Below are 19,364 nucleotides of genomic sequence, written 5' to 3' on the forward strand. Positions count from 1 at the left end.
TACGGTAATAATTTGCTGTGAGATTAGTACAGTTACATGTGACTTGGAATACTTGTTAAATTCAAAATAGGATAGGGGGAAGGCTGAAGCAGCATCAAAAATTAATTATCAGCTTAATTTTCTGCACAATAGATGTCACAAAGAGTTACTCCCTTGCTTGAGCCGTGTGGCAAGGCCATGTCCTGCCCAGTGACCGGTGGGTTGTAACAGGGTGCATTGCAAAGGGGACCCATCCAGGGAGAGTGGCTATCTCAGCTAATCTTGCTGGGGAGAATTAGATGAGTCGAACTTTGTGGCATTTAGTGCCCCAGGGAGTCATTATCTTATAACAAACCTGCTATCTCTCACACCATATTGCAAGACTGTGTCATGCAGATACCGAACAGAGGGCTGTTTATCACTTGGGCAGCTGTCCAAAGTGCAAGTATATAAAGAGAATACACTTGAAGATTTTTCCATTCATGAGACAGCTTTTATAGATTTGCATTCACAGGGCTTTTCAGAGAAAACAATAACAATTTAAGTTTTTTTTTTTTTTATTATTGCTGCCAGAAGCTGAAAGAAGGAAAAACAACTCTCTATTTAATGTAAGATACAGGGGAAATGAGGGGAATTGAAATGATGAGAAGGTTTCAGGACATGAAGAAGCCTTAAAAGGCATCTACTGTTAATTTTTTTTTCATGCAGAACTTTTTTACAGATAATGCCTGTTTGAGAGAGATGGTTTAAATATGCAGATGTCTCTTCTCAAAGGCATTCAAATTGTTAGTTAATTAGTCAGCAAGTAAGGATTGGCTCTTGTACTTTTTACACATCTAAAAGTAGGAATGAAGGGGGTTTTTTCTTTTATGCTTTCTGTTGCACAAAACAATAGATGTCAGCCTGCAAAACCATGTGGCTGTTCCCTATTTTTTGTACTTTCCTTCTACATTGTGTTATTTCGTCTTTCCATATGCAGAAATTCTTCTTTGTCTACCCTTAACTCTTGCATAGTTAATGTCCTAAAACCTTTCCTGCTCCAAAAGAGCCTTTTTAGGCATGCAAATGGAAAGCTTGCTCTGCTTTATTGCCTTCCCCGCTCTTATCAGCAGCTCATGTTAAGTTTCAATGGGGAGGTGCCAGGTAGCTGTTGCTGGAGCTGTGCCTGGTTTGCTGAGGAGTGTGCTGTCATGAGGGGAGGTTGTGGACATGTCTGTTCTGCTGCTGGAACGTCAGCAGTTGCTGGCCCTGGTCTTGGCCACCTGGTGTTACCCGTCCTGGGGAGACCTCATGTTTCTACCAGCCACATGGAAGGTAATGAAAGCCCACATGTGGTTCACTCCTTTCCTGTTCCCTTCGAGGCTGTTATGACAGCCCACAAACTGCACAGCCTCTCCCATTCCAGCCTGGAGAGTGTAAGTGAAGGCTTTTGTCTGGAGTAGGGCTGGAGCGTGAGTTCAGCTGGCTGGGGCCCAAGAGCTCAGGGGGACCTTCATGGCCTCAGCCACTTGAATGCCTGGGATGCTGCTCTGCTGCCCCTGCCCAGCCAGCAGGGATTGAGCCTAGAGCCACAGAGCATCCCTGTGCCCATGCTGGAAGCTGGGACTGTCCTTCTCTCATCCTTCTGCCACCCTGGCCAGTCACCTGCTTTCCCTTTATGTAAAGGAGTCTTCCAGCAGGTTGGATCAAGCCTGTGTGAATATCCTGTGTGTTCAGCATTTCCCCAGGACAGATTTGGTACCCTTTGGAAGCTGATGCATCATTAGAAATAACTGACTGCCAGCCAGCAGAGAAAAGCCACCAGTGAAAGGCCATAAAGCCTAAGGGTCACTGTGCCAAGTCAGGGGTGTGGTGAGAAGGGATGCACTGTGAACAGGCATCCCAGTTACTCACAGGGTCACTGTGCCAAGTCAGGGGTGTTGTGAGAAGGGATGCACTGTGAACAGGCATCCCAGTTACTCACAGGGTCACTGTGCCAAGTCAGGGGTGTTGTGAGAAGGGATGCACTGTGAACAGGCATCCCAGTTACTCACAGAGTGGAGATGTTGCAATTTTAAGCCCAAGGGCCCAGAGCAGGATGTAACAGCCCTTCTCACATGCATTTCTCAAACTTCCTGTTATTTGTTCTTCCACCTACATGTCCCTTCCTGGGTTCTGTGATGTGTGAGTTATGCCACACGCACCTTTAGACTGAGTGGGACAGTTTCAGAGGTAATGTCTAAGCAATAGTCTGTGAAGTCTGAAGAACAGAAAATTCAGAGACCTGGGGTGTATTTCTCATTGAGGGGGTGACAGGAGGGTTTCATTTACAACACCCCTGTTCCCTCACAGATGTATCTTATTTTTTGACTGGAGTGGTAATTGCAATTCAAGGAATTTCTCATGTTGTGACAATTATTTTGGTCTAAATTACAGAGGAAAGCCAAATCTAATGGACCTGGGATCCCTATTGATCAAACCAGTGCAACGGCTGATGAAATATCCTTTGTTACTCCATGAGCTCTTGAATTCAACTCCTGCTTCTCACCCTGACCACGAGGGCCTACAAGAGGCCCTTTTAACTATGAAAAACATTAATGTGAACATCAATGAACTTAAAAGGAGGAAAGATTTAGGTAAGAAAAGAGCCCAGTAAGCTATTTCTTTGTAGGTTTGAGTTGGCCATTACCAGACATGTTTCAGCTCCAGATATTTCACTACATCAGTTTTGGCTGCTGCCACCCGAGTTGTGTAATACATTGAGTTTCAAGAGGGTAACAATGCCTTAATGTCCCTTGTCCTCAGCCAACTATCTTACCTGACTGGTAACTCCAGTATGAAAAAAGGGAAAGAATTCATGTTAGAGTGTCTGTAATGCAGTTGCAAACACTGCTAATAATTAAGATATATTAATAGCAATTTTTTTTTAGATTTGTCAGGTTGAAGCCCTAACTTCATTCTTCCCAAAGTTAGTGTTGATAATGGGGTTTTCATCCTCTTGAGCATTTTCACACAAGATTACTCCAAATGACATCAAAGTGTCTGCTCTCAAATTGTTTCATATTTGTGTGCCTGTCCCTGTGAAAAGTCCTGCGAATACAGACTACTAATGTAATGAAAGTCTCTGTCTGCAGTGCTGAAGTATAGGAAGAATGATGATGATGAAACCCTTAAAGAAAAGTTTTCCCGACTGAATATTCACTCCATTAGCAAGAAATCCAAGAGGGTCACCAGCCATCTGAAAATACTGACGAGGGGAGAACCTCAGGTACTTACCCATCCAACTGCAGATTTGCGCTGATACCTTCAGTTCTGCTTTTGCACATTTGCATTTTTCAAAATGTGATGGAAATGGAGTTTGTGGTGCTGCTTTTTTTCCTGCCTAATTTATAAAGTCATTTTCTGACTGTCACAGAAGACAGGAAAGAGCTTTGTGATTGAAATAGAAAATAATGTAACGTGTTCTCCACCTTTTCCTTTTTTACACAAGAGTTTCTCAAACTTCTTTAGCAGAGAGGAAGTCAGCAGTAATTTTGTGAAACTCAGCCTGAGGTCAGCATTTTGCGGATACCCTGGCAACAATTATTGTCGGGGCCAAGAATGTGTTCAGTCCATCTTGGTCATGTTATAGCATAAAGGTTTGGAATCCACCAAGGAAGATGAGCAATACTTCTAACTAGGAAAGTCCACAGGGTTTGCCTCTACTTGTGCAAAGACCTGGAACCATCAAAACTATGTTGAAGACAAAGAACTCTGTGATGAGTCTGATGGGTGTTGGGCGGCCAAAAGTAAAATGCTCCTTCATAATTTCAAAGCTGTAATTCAAAACCTAGCAGGATAAACATTTTCAGGAAAGCTTAAATCGAAATCTCAAAGAAAATCAATTACCAATGACCTTGAAAGTGATATCGAGTGTACCTCACTGCATGAGATGGCTGATTATACAAGGTCACTTGCCTTTCTAGATGTGACTTTACAAGATACATGCCATTTTTTCCTGGTTTGTTTTTTGTCAGTGTTTCCCTTCTTTCTCTGATCACCCACATATAATTTTTTTTCCTGTTCATTTATTTATAGAGTGGAAATTTTTGTATTCAGAACATGACAGACAACAGAAAGGCTATAAAGTCAGAGAAAAAGAGAACTAAATTTGATTAGGAGGATATGTGAGTTTTCTTTCCCCCTTTTTTTTTTTTTTTTCATTTAGAAACTTCTGGTTTATGGTGTTTTGTTTTGTTTTGTTTCTAATTAAGCTTAAGACATTTGAGGATCATTTTAGCATCAGAGTGCATCTGTTAGAGATTCAGCCATCTCTCCTGCTTAATTAGACTGAGAAAGTTCCCAACTCACGTCTTGAAACGCCCTGAGACCCTCACGGCAAAACCACTAAGTCGTGACTTGAGATTTCTGAAGGCCCTGCAGGAAAAGACGGGCAGAAACGAGCGCGTTTTCAGGGTGTTCCCGGCTGGCATCAAGAAGTTTCCCGAGGCCATTCCCGGCTGCCGGCGTTTCCAGAGGAAAGGCTCTGGGATAAGAGCTCCATCTACAGCCGGCCTGCGGGAGAGCGCCCCGGCACCGCGGGTGCGGCCACGACTCCGAAATAATTTTTTTTACTTTTCTCTTTTCCTCCGAAACATTTTTTTTTCATTTTCTTTTCCTCCGAAATACTTTTTTTTTTTTTTTTTTTCCCCTTCCTTCCTTTTTCTTTTCCTCCATCCTTTCCTCAGGTGGGGCAAAAGAACACAGCAAAAAAGAAGCGTTTTGTCAGCACACAGCAGTGGGCTTGAAGTAAAGGAACTCCCTGCTTCCACAAGGATTAAAAATGAATTTCTCTGCCGTGTTGCCCAGTGGTTTTGACTTTTCTTGAATTACAGATGGAGCCTGGGAGAATTAGGGGTTGATCTGTTTTCAAAGGGAGGAGTTCAGGGATTTTTCTAGCAGTGCTCTGGATGTTTCTTTCATTACCCAGGCTCTTTTGGGCTGCCAAAATAACAGTGCAAATGTCTATTTTAGGTGAAAGATGGAACTTTTAATAAGGAAGAAAAGTTGTTTCAAAGTCTAGAGAAGACTGTGAAATTGTGTGTGAAGAACATTTCGCTATGTTCGCAACATCTCCAGGTGGGTATGGGCCTTTTTTGCAATCTGTGGTCACAAACTCTGTCCATAACCAGTTTGACACACTTTTCTGCCACTGGTTGGGCAACACCAAATTATTTATAAGCAGGGTTGTCTACATCAGAATATTAAATAAATAAGCTCTGTCCATGGCAAAGAAGTTTTGAAGCCCGCTCTTTTGCATTTTCCCCCTGACAGAAGCAGGTTCTGTGGAGAACACAGGTGCAGTGCAGAGAAGAAGGTGTTGTCTGGTGGCACAGTCAGGACTTTCAATCTCTGTGTGAAGCCATCACCCCATCTGCTGCAGTGGAGCACCAGCTGCTTCTCATTAAAGATTGAAGAACTGAGCTGCAGCCACATGAATTAAAATGTCCTGAACTACATATTCTGGATGGAAGGACTCCTTCCTTTTTCCCGTGTTTAGGTTGTGTTGAGGGCTAGCATTAGATGTACAGAGTGCTTGAGTTCTCTAAGATGTCTTTGCTTCAGCCCTCCTCTCCAAAGATGAGGGTTGGCTTGTGATTCATCAGCCTGCCCCCTCCCACAGACTACTCACCAGCTTTGTAGATGGCATGAGGCCTGTCAGAGTGTAAGTGTGCCCTAGCCAGACAGGGAGGTTGTTTGAGAGACAGGCAAGATCAATAACCAGCTGGCAGGGGCTTATCACAAACGCACCTTGTTTGGTTCTGCAAACGGGAAAGGCCAGGGAGCTCAGCCTACCAGGGTTGGTGCCTGGAATGGCGCTGACAGTTCCTTATGTGAACGGATCCACACATCATTGAGATTTAAATTCTGAGTAACTGAAATACACCACTGTAGTCCTACTTAGTCCCCCAAAAGAGACTTTTGAGGATGCATGGTAAGCTGGCTTCTCACTGAGGAATAGCTGACTTCCAGTGGGATATTCATTAGTTTAGGGCATAGTTCTTTCAGTTGAACATCAACAACTTGATTCCTAAGTAGTTTGCATTGAAAATTTACAGGAAAATATTATCACAGTAAACAACCTCACAATGACTGGAAACTGCACAGCAGCTGCACAGGTGCCAGAGATGGAAAATACTTCCCATTTAATCAGTATTATTGCAGTAGCTGCATGAATGAATGCAGCATATTAAAATGGATCGTAATAGTTTCATCTTCCTACCATCTTTTCATTTAGGATTCTATACATCTGGCTGCCCAGAATATAACTGAGCTTCAGGAAATCCTGCAAGATAAAGATGACAAAGTCAATGACTGTTCAGAAAACCAAACCAACACTGCAAATTTGTGTGAAGACTTTGTAAGTTAATGCAATGTCCAGTGTTACACAGCTATCTGTATGTCTGGGGAAACATCTGTATGTGAGGAAGACTAGGATAGAAAAGAGAAAAAAAAAGTTTAGGAATCTCCTGGGAAAGATAAGTGGGGGTTCTGGTTGAATTTCTGTAAGAACTAAGATAAAATACAATATAAATGCATTGTGTTTTCCTTAGAAGAACTAAAGAAAACTTGTCAAGCTAAATTCCTGAGCTTATACTAAAACCTTTGAATTTGTATGTGTTAAATTTGCATCACCTGAACAATCCTGTATTTGTTTCACCTGACCTTCAGAAAAGAGCAGCAGATTGTTGGCTTGCTACTTTTGTTACCAGCACTTGCAGTTTGAGTGACTTTTGTGATTGATATCGTGCTTGTGTACTGTTAGCTCCTGGCATCACAGATCTGTAAAATCTCAGATTTATTAACTGGAAAAAGGCCTCTCAGATCATTAAGTCCAGATATTAACAGAGTGCTGTCAAATCCTTCATATAGAGAAACCATGAAAAATCCAAATATAGCCCATAGTAATTAATAAAGCAATTTAAAAAATAGTAATAGTCTTTCAACTAGTCTTCTGTTTTCAGAATTAAAATGAACACTAAAGCCTGGCTCTCGTAAGATACTTAAATGTCTCTTCAAAATGGGACAGGCTGCTTCTTCAAACAGCTGCTCAAGCTGGAAAAATTCAGAAGTAGAAGGTTTCTTATGCTTTCCTAGTTTAGTGCTGACTCAAATACAGCCATTCAGTCCTTTCCAAAACACTGAAAACAGAGTCTGCCAAGAAACAGAAGGCTCTTTGACAGACTACAACCTCCAGGATAATGAAAGGGAAGTAGGGTGATGTATTTCCTTTCCTTTGAAATTCCCACACGGGAAAAGTATCTCAAAAATTAATCTCAGTAATCAGAATGATATTTTTGATGTCTTTACAGTGAATGATTGCTTAAAGTGTGAAATAACACCTCTCTATCATTGCTGTGGTGAGTGTGTCCAATATGGAAGCTGCCCCCATATTCAGAAACATAAAAGAAAAGTAGAAGTAATTCCACAATAGATGAAACAAAAAACTTCTTTTCAGAAAAGAAATTTTAACATCTATTGTTTCATGATCTAGCTACGCTAAAGGTCTGTGTAATTAAAAAAAACTAAACAAAACCCTAACAACTTAATTTTATTTATTCTAACTGTGGACATTTTTATTAACAATTGCTAATTTATACTTAATATCTGTTTATTTCTGTGACTTGGATGCACAAGATGACAAGGATTCCCTTTTCTCTGCACATGGGTTTTTTAAAACACCCTTGGCTTGACATTACACAATGAGTAGATGTTCTCACTGAACAACCCACAGTGTTCCTCAAATGTTTTCCTGAAAGTTTATTATCAAGGGAAATCTCAGCAATGGGCTCAGGTTAATTGTTTGGTATTTTTTACCTTTGTGCATTTGTCATTAATGTATAACTTCCTCTCTCATTAGATTTTTTGGAAAATTTTCAGGGCAGAAATTCCCAGTAGCCTCTTTTTCAGAGGTCAGGTCCAGCAGTTTGGAAGAATTGTTTTCTTTAATGCATCAAAAGTTGGTTCACTAAACACAGCCCAGTTTTTCAGGTGGAAATAAAATAGGAGCTATTTAGCCAGTGTATATCATCTTGGCCTTTGAGAGCAAGTCTGGGGCTAAAATGGATCTGTCCTCAACTCTGGTATGTTTTTGAGAATGCAGAGGCAGCTGCTTTTTTATTCTCACATCCAACCCAACAACTTAATTCACACAGAATGTCCAAGAGCTTTTAATATGATGATGAATTTCACTCACTACAAGCCTGTGCTGTATTTGAACAAATGACTTACAAAAAATTAATTTTATTTCATGCAATATTAATCCCTTGAGACAATTAGAGACTAATGGAAAAGTCTGAGGAGGACTGTTTTTTTACCAGGTGTCTAATTTTGTTGATTACTAGATATAAAACCAACAAGCATAACCTAATTTAATCAAATCAAGTGATTGTTTGTGTTTGCTTAAACAGGAATTGAGTTACAGCTGTTTGCAGGAGAGAAAAAAAAAAAAGAAAAAAGAAAAAAGAAAAAAGAAAAGCAGTTTTGAGAGAATTCAAGGCTGCCACTTAATAAGACCTCATTAGCTTTAGACTGTATATTGGTGTGGGCCTTCCAGCTAAGGAAATCCCAGTTTTATTTGAGCACTTGACCAATCCTTGCTGTTTTCCCCCAGTGTCAGCTCCCCAGGGGCAGTACCTGAGGCTGCATGCTCCAAGGGACCTCTGCCATTAGCAGACACTGTAAGCTGAAAAACTTCTAAGAATCTAAGCCATGCTGGACCCTGCTTGAAACTGCCTCTGGCAGCAATGCTTTGAAGAGTGATTAACAGATTGCTTGATGGGCTGCCATCAGGCTCAACCCCTTATGGCATCTGAAGGACTGTATGAATAAGGCAATGAGTAGGTCTGGTTTATATTTTCCAGATGGCTCAGCTGGACAAGCTTGTCTTGACTCCTCTCTCAGCACTGCAAGCCCTGTTTCCAGGCCCTCAGAAGCTCATCCAGAAGCGCTATGACAAGTTGTTGGACTACAACAGCTACCTTCAGAGGTCAGGTGGAGAAGAGCTGGACCTGGCAAAGAAAGACTATGAGGCTCTAAATGCACAGCTAGTGGAAGAACTTCAGGTATTCAACAGAACAGCCAACAAGATTGTGTTGAACTGTCTACATTGCTTCATCACCCTCCTCAGGAATATTATGTTTGCAGCTCTTCAATCAAACTCTGCTGTCATGGTGCCTGTTCCGGTAAGTACATTAGAAACAGGTGTAGCTTAATTTGTCTTTTTTTTCTTTCTGTATCTTTGGCTAAAGTTATGTAGGACACATATCCACAAAGCTACACTGATTTACTGATTTTGTGATTTTGCTTGAACTGCTGAGCACAGTCAGATTTGGGGTTTTTTTTCCCTTTGCAAGCTCAGTAAAGATTAAGTTCACAGAACTAAAACAGTTTGGTTGAAAGGGACCTTAAAGGCCATCTAGTTCCAGTTCCCCTGCCATTAACAGGGACATCTTCCACTAGACCAGATTGCTTAAAGCCCCATCCAACCCAACCTTTAAAGCTTCCAGGGATAAGGAACTCACAGCTTCCTTGCAGAAGCCATTTCAGAGCCTCACCAGGGTCACAGTAAAGTAATGTAAATCTGCCCTCTTTCAGTTTAAAGCCATTCCCCCTTGTCCTGTCACTACCTGTGCTTGTGAAATGTCCCTCTCCAGCTTTCCTGTAGGCACCCTTTATGTACTGAAGGCCACAGTAAGGTCACTCCAGAGTGAGTTTTGAGAAACTTAAGTTCTGAACTTTTGTCAGACCTGGGCTTTTCATCGAGAATGATCCTAATGGAGCTGTTCCCGCTGCTGCAGTGATGGTAGTGGCAAGAATATTACAGGAAGGCAAAAAGAAGACAGCTGCTAGCATTTCTTAGCATGTACCCCGACTAGCCCAGAAAACACAGGAAATTATAAGAAAGTACATAAACACCTCCTTTGCTGCTAGACCTGCAGATTCACAGATGACTACAAAAGAGAAACAAGTTAGGAGACCTCATGAAATAATTTTTATGAAGATCAAGTTGCTTTAAAACCCAAATATGATGCAGAGACTCCTGCAGATATCTCTCAGCCGTAAGGAATAGCCTTGCTTGGAGGACTTGAACCCCCTGGGAAACACGGCTGCAGCAATGCCTTCCACACATACAAATCCACTCACCTGAACTGGAGCAAGGCTGCTTGGGAAACACACTCTAGTAAGGCAATTCTCAAGTATTCCTTTCCATCAAGGCTGGAACAGAGCACATCATAGTAAAGAGCAGCTGAAAAATTAAGCACACAAGGTCAGGATCAAAACATAGAGCTGTACTATTTAATGGGAAAATGAGGGCTTTTTCTGTATGAAGAAATTTCATCCCTGTAATTTGATGTTCTCGTGTCTTGAAAGCTGTTGTATTGGGCATTGTTTTCTGTGAGGCTCTGGCTACAAAAATTACCTTATTTTTCTTTTTTTTTCCTGTATACATCAGCAAATGCATTTGGTATTAGGCATAGATGAAAAGCACTTATCCAGTGTCACAGACAGAGACTCAGTTACCCAACAATTTTTAACCTGTTGGCAGCTCTCAGTTACACAAACACACAGCTGTGGGGTAAACTACTCCAAGCCTTGTAGCACATTGGCCACTCTGATAGCTGCTGAGATACCCATTTGCATCTGAAAGCAGGTGGCTCAGTAGCATAAATGCAAGGCTCTTCATTTTCATCACCATTTAAAATATTTTTAATGATTTAACTTCAATTGCTATGTCTTTTAAGTGTAATAGCATCTACTAGAAACTTTCTTTAAGCAAAGACCTTTCTTCTCTTTACATCTCATATGTAGAGAGTGTACTGCTTATGGGCTCTGCAGAAAACAGGCATAACTTGTCAGATTTCCTGACTCCTAGCATTCAGCCAATTAAATTAAATCTGCTCTCTCCAATCTCCCTACCATTTTGTACATGAGATCTAACCCACATTTGTGTTTGCAGCTGTCCTCCTCAAGCATCTGTGAAGTGCAGAATCAATTGATAGAGGAGGTTCACAAGCTGAATTTTGTAAAAGAAAACAGCAGTGCAACCTTTATTGAGAGAAAATTGAGCTTGGAAAGAAAGAAACCTGTTCCTTCTCTGGTGAGTACCATACATCCAAACTGTGTATGTAGCATCCTCTTTTGATCACTTTTGAAACAAATCCATTTTTATGCTGCCTAAATGTTTGGGCTTTGTCTCATCACTGTGATTCTGAATCAGATTATTGGAGTGAAGTTTTCATTGAACAGTAACTTCAGAAGATTTTTCACTTTTTTGCATGTTAATATCTTGAAAATCCACTTGAAATTACCTCTGATTGCCCTTAGGCCTTTAAGCACATGGTAAGGCTAAGGTATATGTAAACTTGGGTAACTTCTTTTGTTAAATACTCTTATAGTGCATCTTAGTCTTCTAATTCAGAAGATTTTTTTTTCTTGTGCTCAGCTGTGTTTGTGTGTACTGGTGTTTACACATATGTGCACAAACATACACACCCACAGCAGAAGATTCAGAAAACCCACCAGGAAATATGTGTTCCCAATCTTATCAGATGTTTCTGGAGATTTTAGGAGTAGGAGTTTACAGTAAAACAAGGACTTGGGTGCAGGTTTACAGGAGAGGCTGGGGCAGTTGTGGAATTCCTTTCAGCATCGGTGAAGGCACAGTGAAGCTCTTGCTTCTGTGGTATGTTAAGATCCCATTGATGTGCAGCACCCCCGTCCCTGCCCTCTAACCAAACCCTGAAATGAATACGCTTCCAGCAGTTTATGGCATCTTGCCCTCATTTAGAGAGGTAATTTAACACAAAAAATAGATAGTTTGGGTACTACTGATTTTTTTTTTTTTTTCCTAATGCCTTGTCATGCAACTTGTTATGTGGTCTTAGCACACCTCAGCCCATTTTTGGATTATGCTTTTTTTGTGGTATTACATAGGAACACAAAGGTCATGGCTACGGAAAAGCAATTAAGCAGGAGACAGTTCACATACAGAACACCACCTCTCTGAGAGCCGAGGACAGACTAAGAGGTCTTTAATTAGTGAAATTCCTATGTTTCTTTAAAATCTGCCCTTTATTGCTCACCTGTTAATATAGCAGTGGGACAGGTTCTTCCTGCATACGCAGAGGAGATTTGGTGCCCGTGTAAGTAACTCCTTGGTCTGTGTGTAAAAACGCTGGGTCAGTTGCCACATGCAGCATACACAGATTTTTATCTGGAAATGGTCCCAGCAGTACTGAGGATGAATTTTATTTATTTGTTTTCAGCTGGAGTCCCCACGCCAAACAGAGGACCACAGGTCCAAGCTGCTGTCCACATACAGCACCGAGTTGCTGTACCAGGCTAAGCGCAAGTGCAACGCCGCACAGGAATTAGATATTGACTTGCATGAAGGAGAGCTGGTGGCTGTTGTTGAGCAAAAGGACCCCTTTGGAAGCACAAGCAGATGGCTTGTTGACACAGGAAGTAAGTTCTCTGCACAAATATCCCAATAACAGCTTCCCTTTGGGATATTGATTTCTTTTCATTCTGGCCCCATCTGTTTGCCTCTGTCATACTGGCAGCTGCATAAAACGGCTGGTTTTGAAATTATTTTAGCAGTGTTCTGCTGTTTATTTATTTTCTGTCTCTTTATTCTGGCTTCTAGTCCTCACAGGGTATGTGTATTCCTCCTTCCTGAGGCCTTACAATCCAGCCAAAGCGCAGAAGGATGTTGCAGAAAATGGCTTTGGTGATGATGACTTTGATGACATCAGCCTCTTTGTCTCTTCACGGCCCCCTACTGACAGCAGCACAAGAAGTCCAGGATACAAGATGAGTGACAGCAGCTCACCTTTTTACTTCTGTGAAAATCCCACAATTAATGGCACAGGGACTGGTGCTCTTCAGGGTGTGGATGATCAGCATGTAAGTATGATACACACTGTGCCTGTCTTCTTCTTGTTCCTATTTAAAATCTACAATTATACCGTTACTAATTTAAATGGTTTCCTTTCACATCAGAAAAGAGTGAGACCAATCTGTCAGTGTGACATAGGAATTCATTATTCTCTGCTCTTAAATAGCTGTGAGGTAGGAAAGACAATCAGTTAACTGTGAATTTTAGTCCTGTGTCACAGAAGACACACTTGCATTATCCCATCCCACATATGCCTCAAGGTTCTCATATGGAGCAGGAACTTATAAAATAGCTCAGTTTTGGGGGATTTTTCAACTTACTGTTGACAAAAAAGCTGATCAGCAAGGCACAGAAATGACCCATGTGCCACATTTGAGTACAGCAGCTTTAGGAAAGGTGATTCTCCATGAGGAAACCTTGCTGAAAAATTCTTCATCCAATCCATGGACACTTGGTGTGAGCTGAAAACCTTATCAGTGTAAGGTGATGAGGTCTTGGAGCTTGGTTTGTACGTCATGTGGAACTCCCCAGATGCTTCCATTTTACTTTATATTTTGGCCCTGTCTATAAATTGCAGGCCATGTCGTTGAAGGCTGGTTGGTACATGTTACAACATGTTTTCTGTATACAGAACTCCTACTGATTCACTGCTGCACAGTAACATGTGGCTACACTTTTCAGTTCTGATTTTTGTTTATGTGGCTTTCCTTTTTCAGGTCTTCTATGCTGTTTATGCATTTCAGGCTAGAAGTGATGAAGAACTCAGCCTTCAGGAGTACCAGAGGGTGAGGATACTTCGCTTTTCCGACCTGAGTGGCAATAAGGAATGGTGGCTAGCTGAAGCAAAAGGTCAGAAGGGATATGTACCATCTAATTATCTAGGGAAGATGACATATGCTTAGGAGGGGAAGGGCCTGTTGAACCAGACTCTGAAGCAGACAGAATAATCATCTGTTAGGTTTGCTGCAAGCAAAGCAAGCTCACAAGCGATTGACAGAAGCCACGGTATCCAGCACACAGATGATACTGAGAACCTCCATTCCCCAAAAGCCATCACCTTGTCAAGACCTGAGGGAGGAAACATTTAACAGGAAGACTGATTCTGATTAACATGGTGAAGAGCCTGCTTTTCTATTACCCCATAATTTTCTCTTTTGTCAAAGCGTCACACATCAAGACTCAGCCTACAAGTACAAATCACAGATGAAATTACATTTTTCTTCCATGATATTTAGCAAATAATATTCAAGATGAAGGGAATTAGCCTTGAAAAAGGACAAATTCAGTCATCAGGGATACTGTAGGCTGGGTTGTTCCTGAACTGTTATCTCAGTGAACACAGACACCTCTTAAAACTTGAGCTTTTTTGATTGTCTGTTTTTATCCACAGCCTCTTTTGTGAAGAACCCTTTTTCTCATTGGAGATTATTGGATTGGGAAAAGAAAAAGGGCTTAATTTTTAAGGAAACATTTCAACTTAAAACATACCACGTGTGGTGGTACCAGTGACTGGTCCCAGGGAAGAAGGTATGTTTAGATAAATATGGAAATGCAGGAAGGAAAAGAGGAGACACTAGAAACAGGTACTGTGACATAAAGAAGTTATAATTTTCAAATGAATTACACAACTGCTTCATATGGTAGAAACAGTTTGTAGCAATATGGAAGTGCCCCAGGTTTGAAATCCACATATGTCTCCACACTAACTGCTTTAGTGCAGTGAAATGAAACCTGTGTTGTTAGCCTTGGGAAATTTACTGGTTTAGAAAAAAGAAAAAAAAAAAAAAAAAAAAAGAAGAAAAGTCAAGTGGTGCCTTTCAATGAATATTTAGTGCCTCTCTGATTCCTTAAGTCAGATGCAGGGATCATTCATAGTATCTAGTGAGTAAGTTTCTTTAGGTTCATTGACTGCAGTGATTCCTAGGTCAGGCTGGTGCCTGACACTTAAGATAGACTGAATGGTGACAGTGAACAGAAAACACCTCCTTGTGACTCTTATTGATAGCTGAGTGCTCCTCACAAGGTACTTCACTACAGCAATGCTGAGGTCCTCTAGTGAACAGTAAAGCACTGCAGAAAAGGAAACAAAAAGGCGATTATGCCTGCTGCAAACAGTGTAATTGACAGTAAACTCCGGTCAGGTATTTTCTGTATTGCATAATTGCTTGTACTGATGACTAAAATGACAATACTGTTAAAATCAAGGGCTGCAGGCAGGCAGTGTTGGTGATCGAGGGTATACAGAAATTGTTCTAAAGCTTTTGTCTACTTCCCATAGTTTGAAGAATGGGGTTTGAAGATGAAATTATTCAAAATGCTTAGTGACATGTAATAGAAAATAACCTGTCAGCAAAGAAAGGATGAGAAAAGTTTGGGCAGTTGCTACACACAATAGTTTCTGCTATGTTAATGAACCTGTTTTCATTTTCTTTAATGTCCTCAATTTTCAGATTCTTTTCATAAAAGGGTAGAAAAAGTTGTATGTCTTACTCAGAGACTGAATGTAAGGGATCACAGAGATTAAACCCAAAATTTGTGCTGGATTAAATCATATGATAGAGAAACTTTTAGAGTTCTCAGAGATAGCTACCCAGAATATGGTGTGGGAATCTCTGTGAACTCCTGCTATCCAGTGAGCATTATTTTGTCTTTTTGTACATCACCTCAGGCACTTAAATCTTGCTGTCCCCATAGCAAGCAAAAAGGGTTCTCAATAATTTTATGAATGGATTTAGCAGCTTTTACAGAAAGCTTCACATTTAGTTAAATTAAGAAAATAAAGTGCAGAGGGGAGTATCAGCTTGGGAGAACAGACTGAAAGACTCTCCCTTACCCTTTTACTGCTTTGGCTTTTATATTTTGAGATTATGAGGAAGATACACACAAGAAGGTTTTCAGCTGTTTCATAATTTAGAATATTTTATTTGGAGATTATCTATACTTTGCAATAGTTGAAACAATTTTAGAAATGACTGAATTGTACTTAATAGGCTTAATGCAGTCATGTAAGCACAATGATGAAGTTTTGTATTTCAGACAGTGAAATTAATCAAGGGAAAGAGGCAGGGAAAAAAAAGGATTTCTTAAGTCTTAGCACTGAGAACTCAGCTTGAGTCACAGGGAGAGCTCTGATTTTGAGTGTTAGATACATTCCCCATGAAAAATCAGACTCTGTGAAGGTGTCTCAAAGCATACTCAAAAGCTGCTCTCCAAAATATTCGCTAGGTATCCTGATCCTGATGTAACAAGGAATGAAGGATGAATATACTGGAGCTGCCCACCTAAATTTCATTGAATTTCTGGGGGACCTGGGAACTCCTAGTAGGCCAAATGAAATCCTAGTGTAGGATTAGGACCCATAATAATTTTTATATTGTGGGATAATTATATGACTATTACAGCCTCACAACTTGGGATCCAGTAGAAGTATGTAATTAGGTACCCCAGTGGGTTGGCTTACTCCATTTCAGAAATTCAAATTGTTAGCCTTTTTCATTTGATATTAGGAATATATTGCAAACTTTTATTTTTGTTTCAAACAGATGAATGCAAACAGCAATTGCAGAAAATTAAGAGATGATCCTTGAATCTAAAGCCTTCCAAATTAAGGAGATTTACAACAATTCATATTAGACTTGCTTAGTCACATTTTTGTAAAGACGGTGCTTTAAATACTAGAAACTGAATTGTGTTAGGGCTCAAGAAATTTGTAAGAATATGCAATGGTTTTGCCACTGGATTTTTTTTTAATGTAGGGAAGGTTACAGTATTCCAACAGCTTTCTTACTCTCATTAATGACAAAACTAATTTATTTTGATTGAAGCAGGGACAGGCTGCAGTTTGCTGGATTGATCTTGCATTTATTCAAATGTGTGTCATACTTGAGCTGTTGTGACAATAAATACGTACAAGTACTTCCAAGATTGGGTCCACTCAATCTGAAGTGCTTCTCCATTCAGGGAATATTTTTATGTGTTGCCACTGATAACCTGGAACTCAGAAAATGTCCAAGCCAGTACACAGCAGAGTCCTCCTAGGCTCTGACCTCTGGCACCTCTGTGCTTCCCCATCTTCCCTTTGGCTGGATGGTGCTTGTGATCTTTGAGCAGGGTTCAGCTTTCCAGTGCAAACACAGATTGAAGAATTATTCCTCCTCGCTTTTCATCTTTGAAAGCTTCACTGAGTAATTACCTCCCTCAAACACTAAAGTATACTTTTCCTGTCATTTTAAGATAGCTTTTAAAAATGAAGATAGATGAAGTGGACCTACCACCTGTACTAGGAAACACAGCCATGATAATCCTCCTTCCCACAGATCTCTTACTGATAATTCCTATTACAATATTGTTTGATGAGAAATAGTAAAAAAAAATTTTAAAAAATCTTCTTTTAAATTATTGTAATAATAAAAATCTATTTTTGTAAAGATGTTTGTTCTTATTTATTTTTCAAACATGATGTTTTCCAGAAGAAAAGGTCTTTATATGCTATCCAAGATCTGCCTGCAAAGTTGGCAGAGGAAATAGTTGCCTCAGATAAAATGTTGCATTTCTAGGATGCATCCCAGCTTATTGATCACTACATTAGAAGTTTTCAAGCACTATCAAAAATAATAAGTTTAAAAATATGTCAAGGTTCCAGATTTCAGCACAGCTCTGTTCTTTTCCAGCTGCTCCTGAGATTGTGACCACTATGAGCTGGATAAAAGTCTGTAAATCACAGAGCCTTTTGTTAGACCTTTCTTTTTAGATGCAGATATCACCAGCATCCCATAGCCCAGCCAGAAGGAACACTCATGGAACCAGAGTGACCTATCATTTCACATTACTGAGGGTATCAGAAGTTTGGCATCTATGAAAAAAACATCAACTGCCATTAAGTGGAAGTAAAATACTACTACACCAATTTCTAAAACATTTAAGTCAGGTAGCTATTTTTATAGTAAATCACAGAGCAATTTGGTCTGGGGACAGAAAAATCACAGGACTCTTCTCCAGTTATTTTACTAAATAAGAGGCATGCTTCTCAAAATTCAGATGGGCATTCCTTCTTCCTGCCCTACACTACATTCTTCAACCTGACACACGACTTCAGTCAGACAAGCCTGTAGAACAGACTTCTTTCCTGAAAATACAGTTGTTAATTCCATCCTAACTATAACATCAAAGCAGAAAGCAACTGTTCCCTTCAATCTTCTCTATTTTTCAGCAATGCCTATCTAACATACTCCAGCTAAACACTTAATTTAAAAGTCCTGGTCTGTGCTATAAATCCTTTCTGATATAATACTTCAAAGAGTCACAATCCTAACTGACATTTTTATACCAATGGAAGAAGACTTTGTATTTCATTTAGGAAGCTGGGAAAGTTACAGTGGAAGAAAGTCTTTTGCTGATGCAAACTGTACCTGTATTGCAGATTTTGTTAATGCAGTGCTATCAACAAGTGCAGCCAGACTTGGCCTTATCAGAAGGAAAAGTGTGGCGCGCACAAAAAGCACACAGCATCACTTATTTCATTCTGAATGGAGGGACCCTACAGTGAATCCATGCCAGAGTTATAGATGCAAAGAAACATCAGGGCACACTTGAATCAGGTCTCAGGAGCATTCTAAATGGCATCAGCTACCACAGTTTAAAAACAAGGATCACTATTTTTCTGCCCGTGTTCACCCCATGGGTGGTACCTAAAGTAATCGGTGCAGTTGAGATGTAAGCTCCTGCACTCTCACAAGCAAAGCTTTATGGATGCTCAGAGGTAAGACAGAGGCAGCTAGCACCTTGAACACTCCTCTGGGAGCAGGTTTTACTATTGGAATGAACACTTCACATAGGAGCACTTGGCCATTTAGAGAGTCTGTCTTCACACTATTTCTTAGTATAGGCAACAGTCTTCTGAAAAACACTTAGGAAGAAATTATGCCTTCTGTTTGCTAATGGAAACTGCGTCACTGTCTTTTCCTACTGTGCTACCATTAAAAGGAAAAGGTAGTGTGGAAAGGAAGAAGGATGGGCTGATCAAAAAGCAGTAAAAGTTCTGGATTCCTCCTCCTCATGTTGTTATTTTTACACAGCCCTGGAAGCTGCAGGCACTACAAAGATAAAACCTGTCTTTTTTTTCCCTCCACAGGAAATAATAGCTGAAAAAATATGCAAATTCTCCAGGCAGCTGAGGCAATCCTGAGTAAATGAAACAATTCCTTTGGCTGTTTAAGAAACTTTAGCCTAAATCTTAATTGTGGAGAAAGGAAATGAGGTATGGGAAATGGCTGCCATGTATCAAGCTTTACACACACTTAAAATGCAGGATGACAAAGAAAAACAGCAGCTTTCACCTACCTATGCCAGTCTGTGTGGTGGGTTGACCATGAACAGATGTCAGGTGCCCACCCCAGCTGCTCTGTCATGCACTCCCCTCCTCAGCTGGGTGGGGGGCACAGAAAATAAAAGATGGAAGAGTCAAAGG

At 40.4% G+C, this 19,364-nt stretch overlaps 1 protein-coding gene and 1 long non-coding RNA gene across 2 annotated transcripts in view; one reads left to right on the plus strand and one right to left on the minus strand.

The window, feature by feature from the left end:
- Positions 1-4,606, minus strand: part of LOC107203264 — a 33,046-nt gene extending 28,440 nt beyond the window's left edge. Inside the window, exon 1 of the long non-coding RNA XR_001521096.3 lies at positions 3,235-4,606. This is a non-coding gene — a long non-coding RNA (uncharacterized LOC107203264). The remainder of the gene's footprint in view (positions 1-3,234) is intronic.
- Positions 1-14,692, plus strand: part of ARHGEF38 (Rho guanine nucleotide exchange factor 38) — a 38,062-nt gene extending 23,370 nt beyond the window's left edge. The window contains exons 6-14 of the mRNA XM_015625081.3: positions 2,395-2,594; positions 3,093-3,226; positions 4,972-5,076; positions 6,236-6,358; positions 8,862-9,182; positions 10,958-11,098; positions 12,267-12,465; positions 12,647-12,906; positions 13,615-14,692. Coding sequence (XP_015480567.1) covers positions 2,395-2,594; positions 3,093-3,226; positions 4,972-5,076; positions 6,236-6,358; positions 8,862-9,182; positions 10,958-11,098; positions 12,267-12,465; positions 12,647-12,906; positions 13,615-13,800 — 1,669 coding nt within the window. The 3' untranslated portion in view covers positions 13,801-14,692. The remainder of the gene's footprint in view (positions 1-2,394; positions 2,595-3,092; positions 3,227-4,971; positions 5,077-6,235; positions 6,359-8,861; positions 9,183-10,957; positions 11,099-12,266; positions 12,466-12,646; positions 12,907-13,614) is intronic.
- The last annotated feature ends 4,672 nt before the right edge of the window (positions 14,693-19,364 follow it).

The sequence above is a fragment of the Parus major genome, chromosome 4 (genome assembly GCF_001522545.3).
Source record: "Parus major isolate Abel chromosome 4, Parus_major1.1, whole genome shotgun sequence".
NCBI lineage: Eukaryota > Metazoa > Chordata > Aves > Passeriformes > Paridae > Parus > Parus major.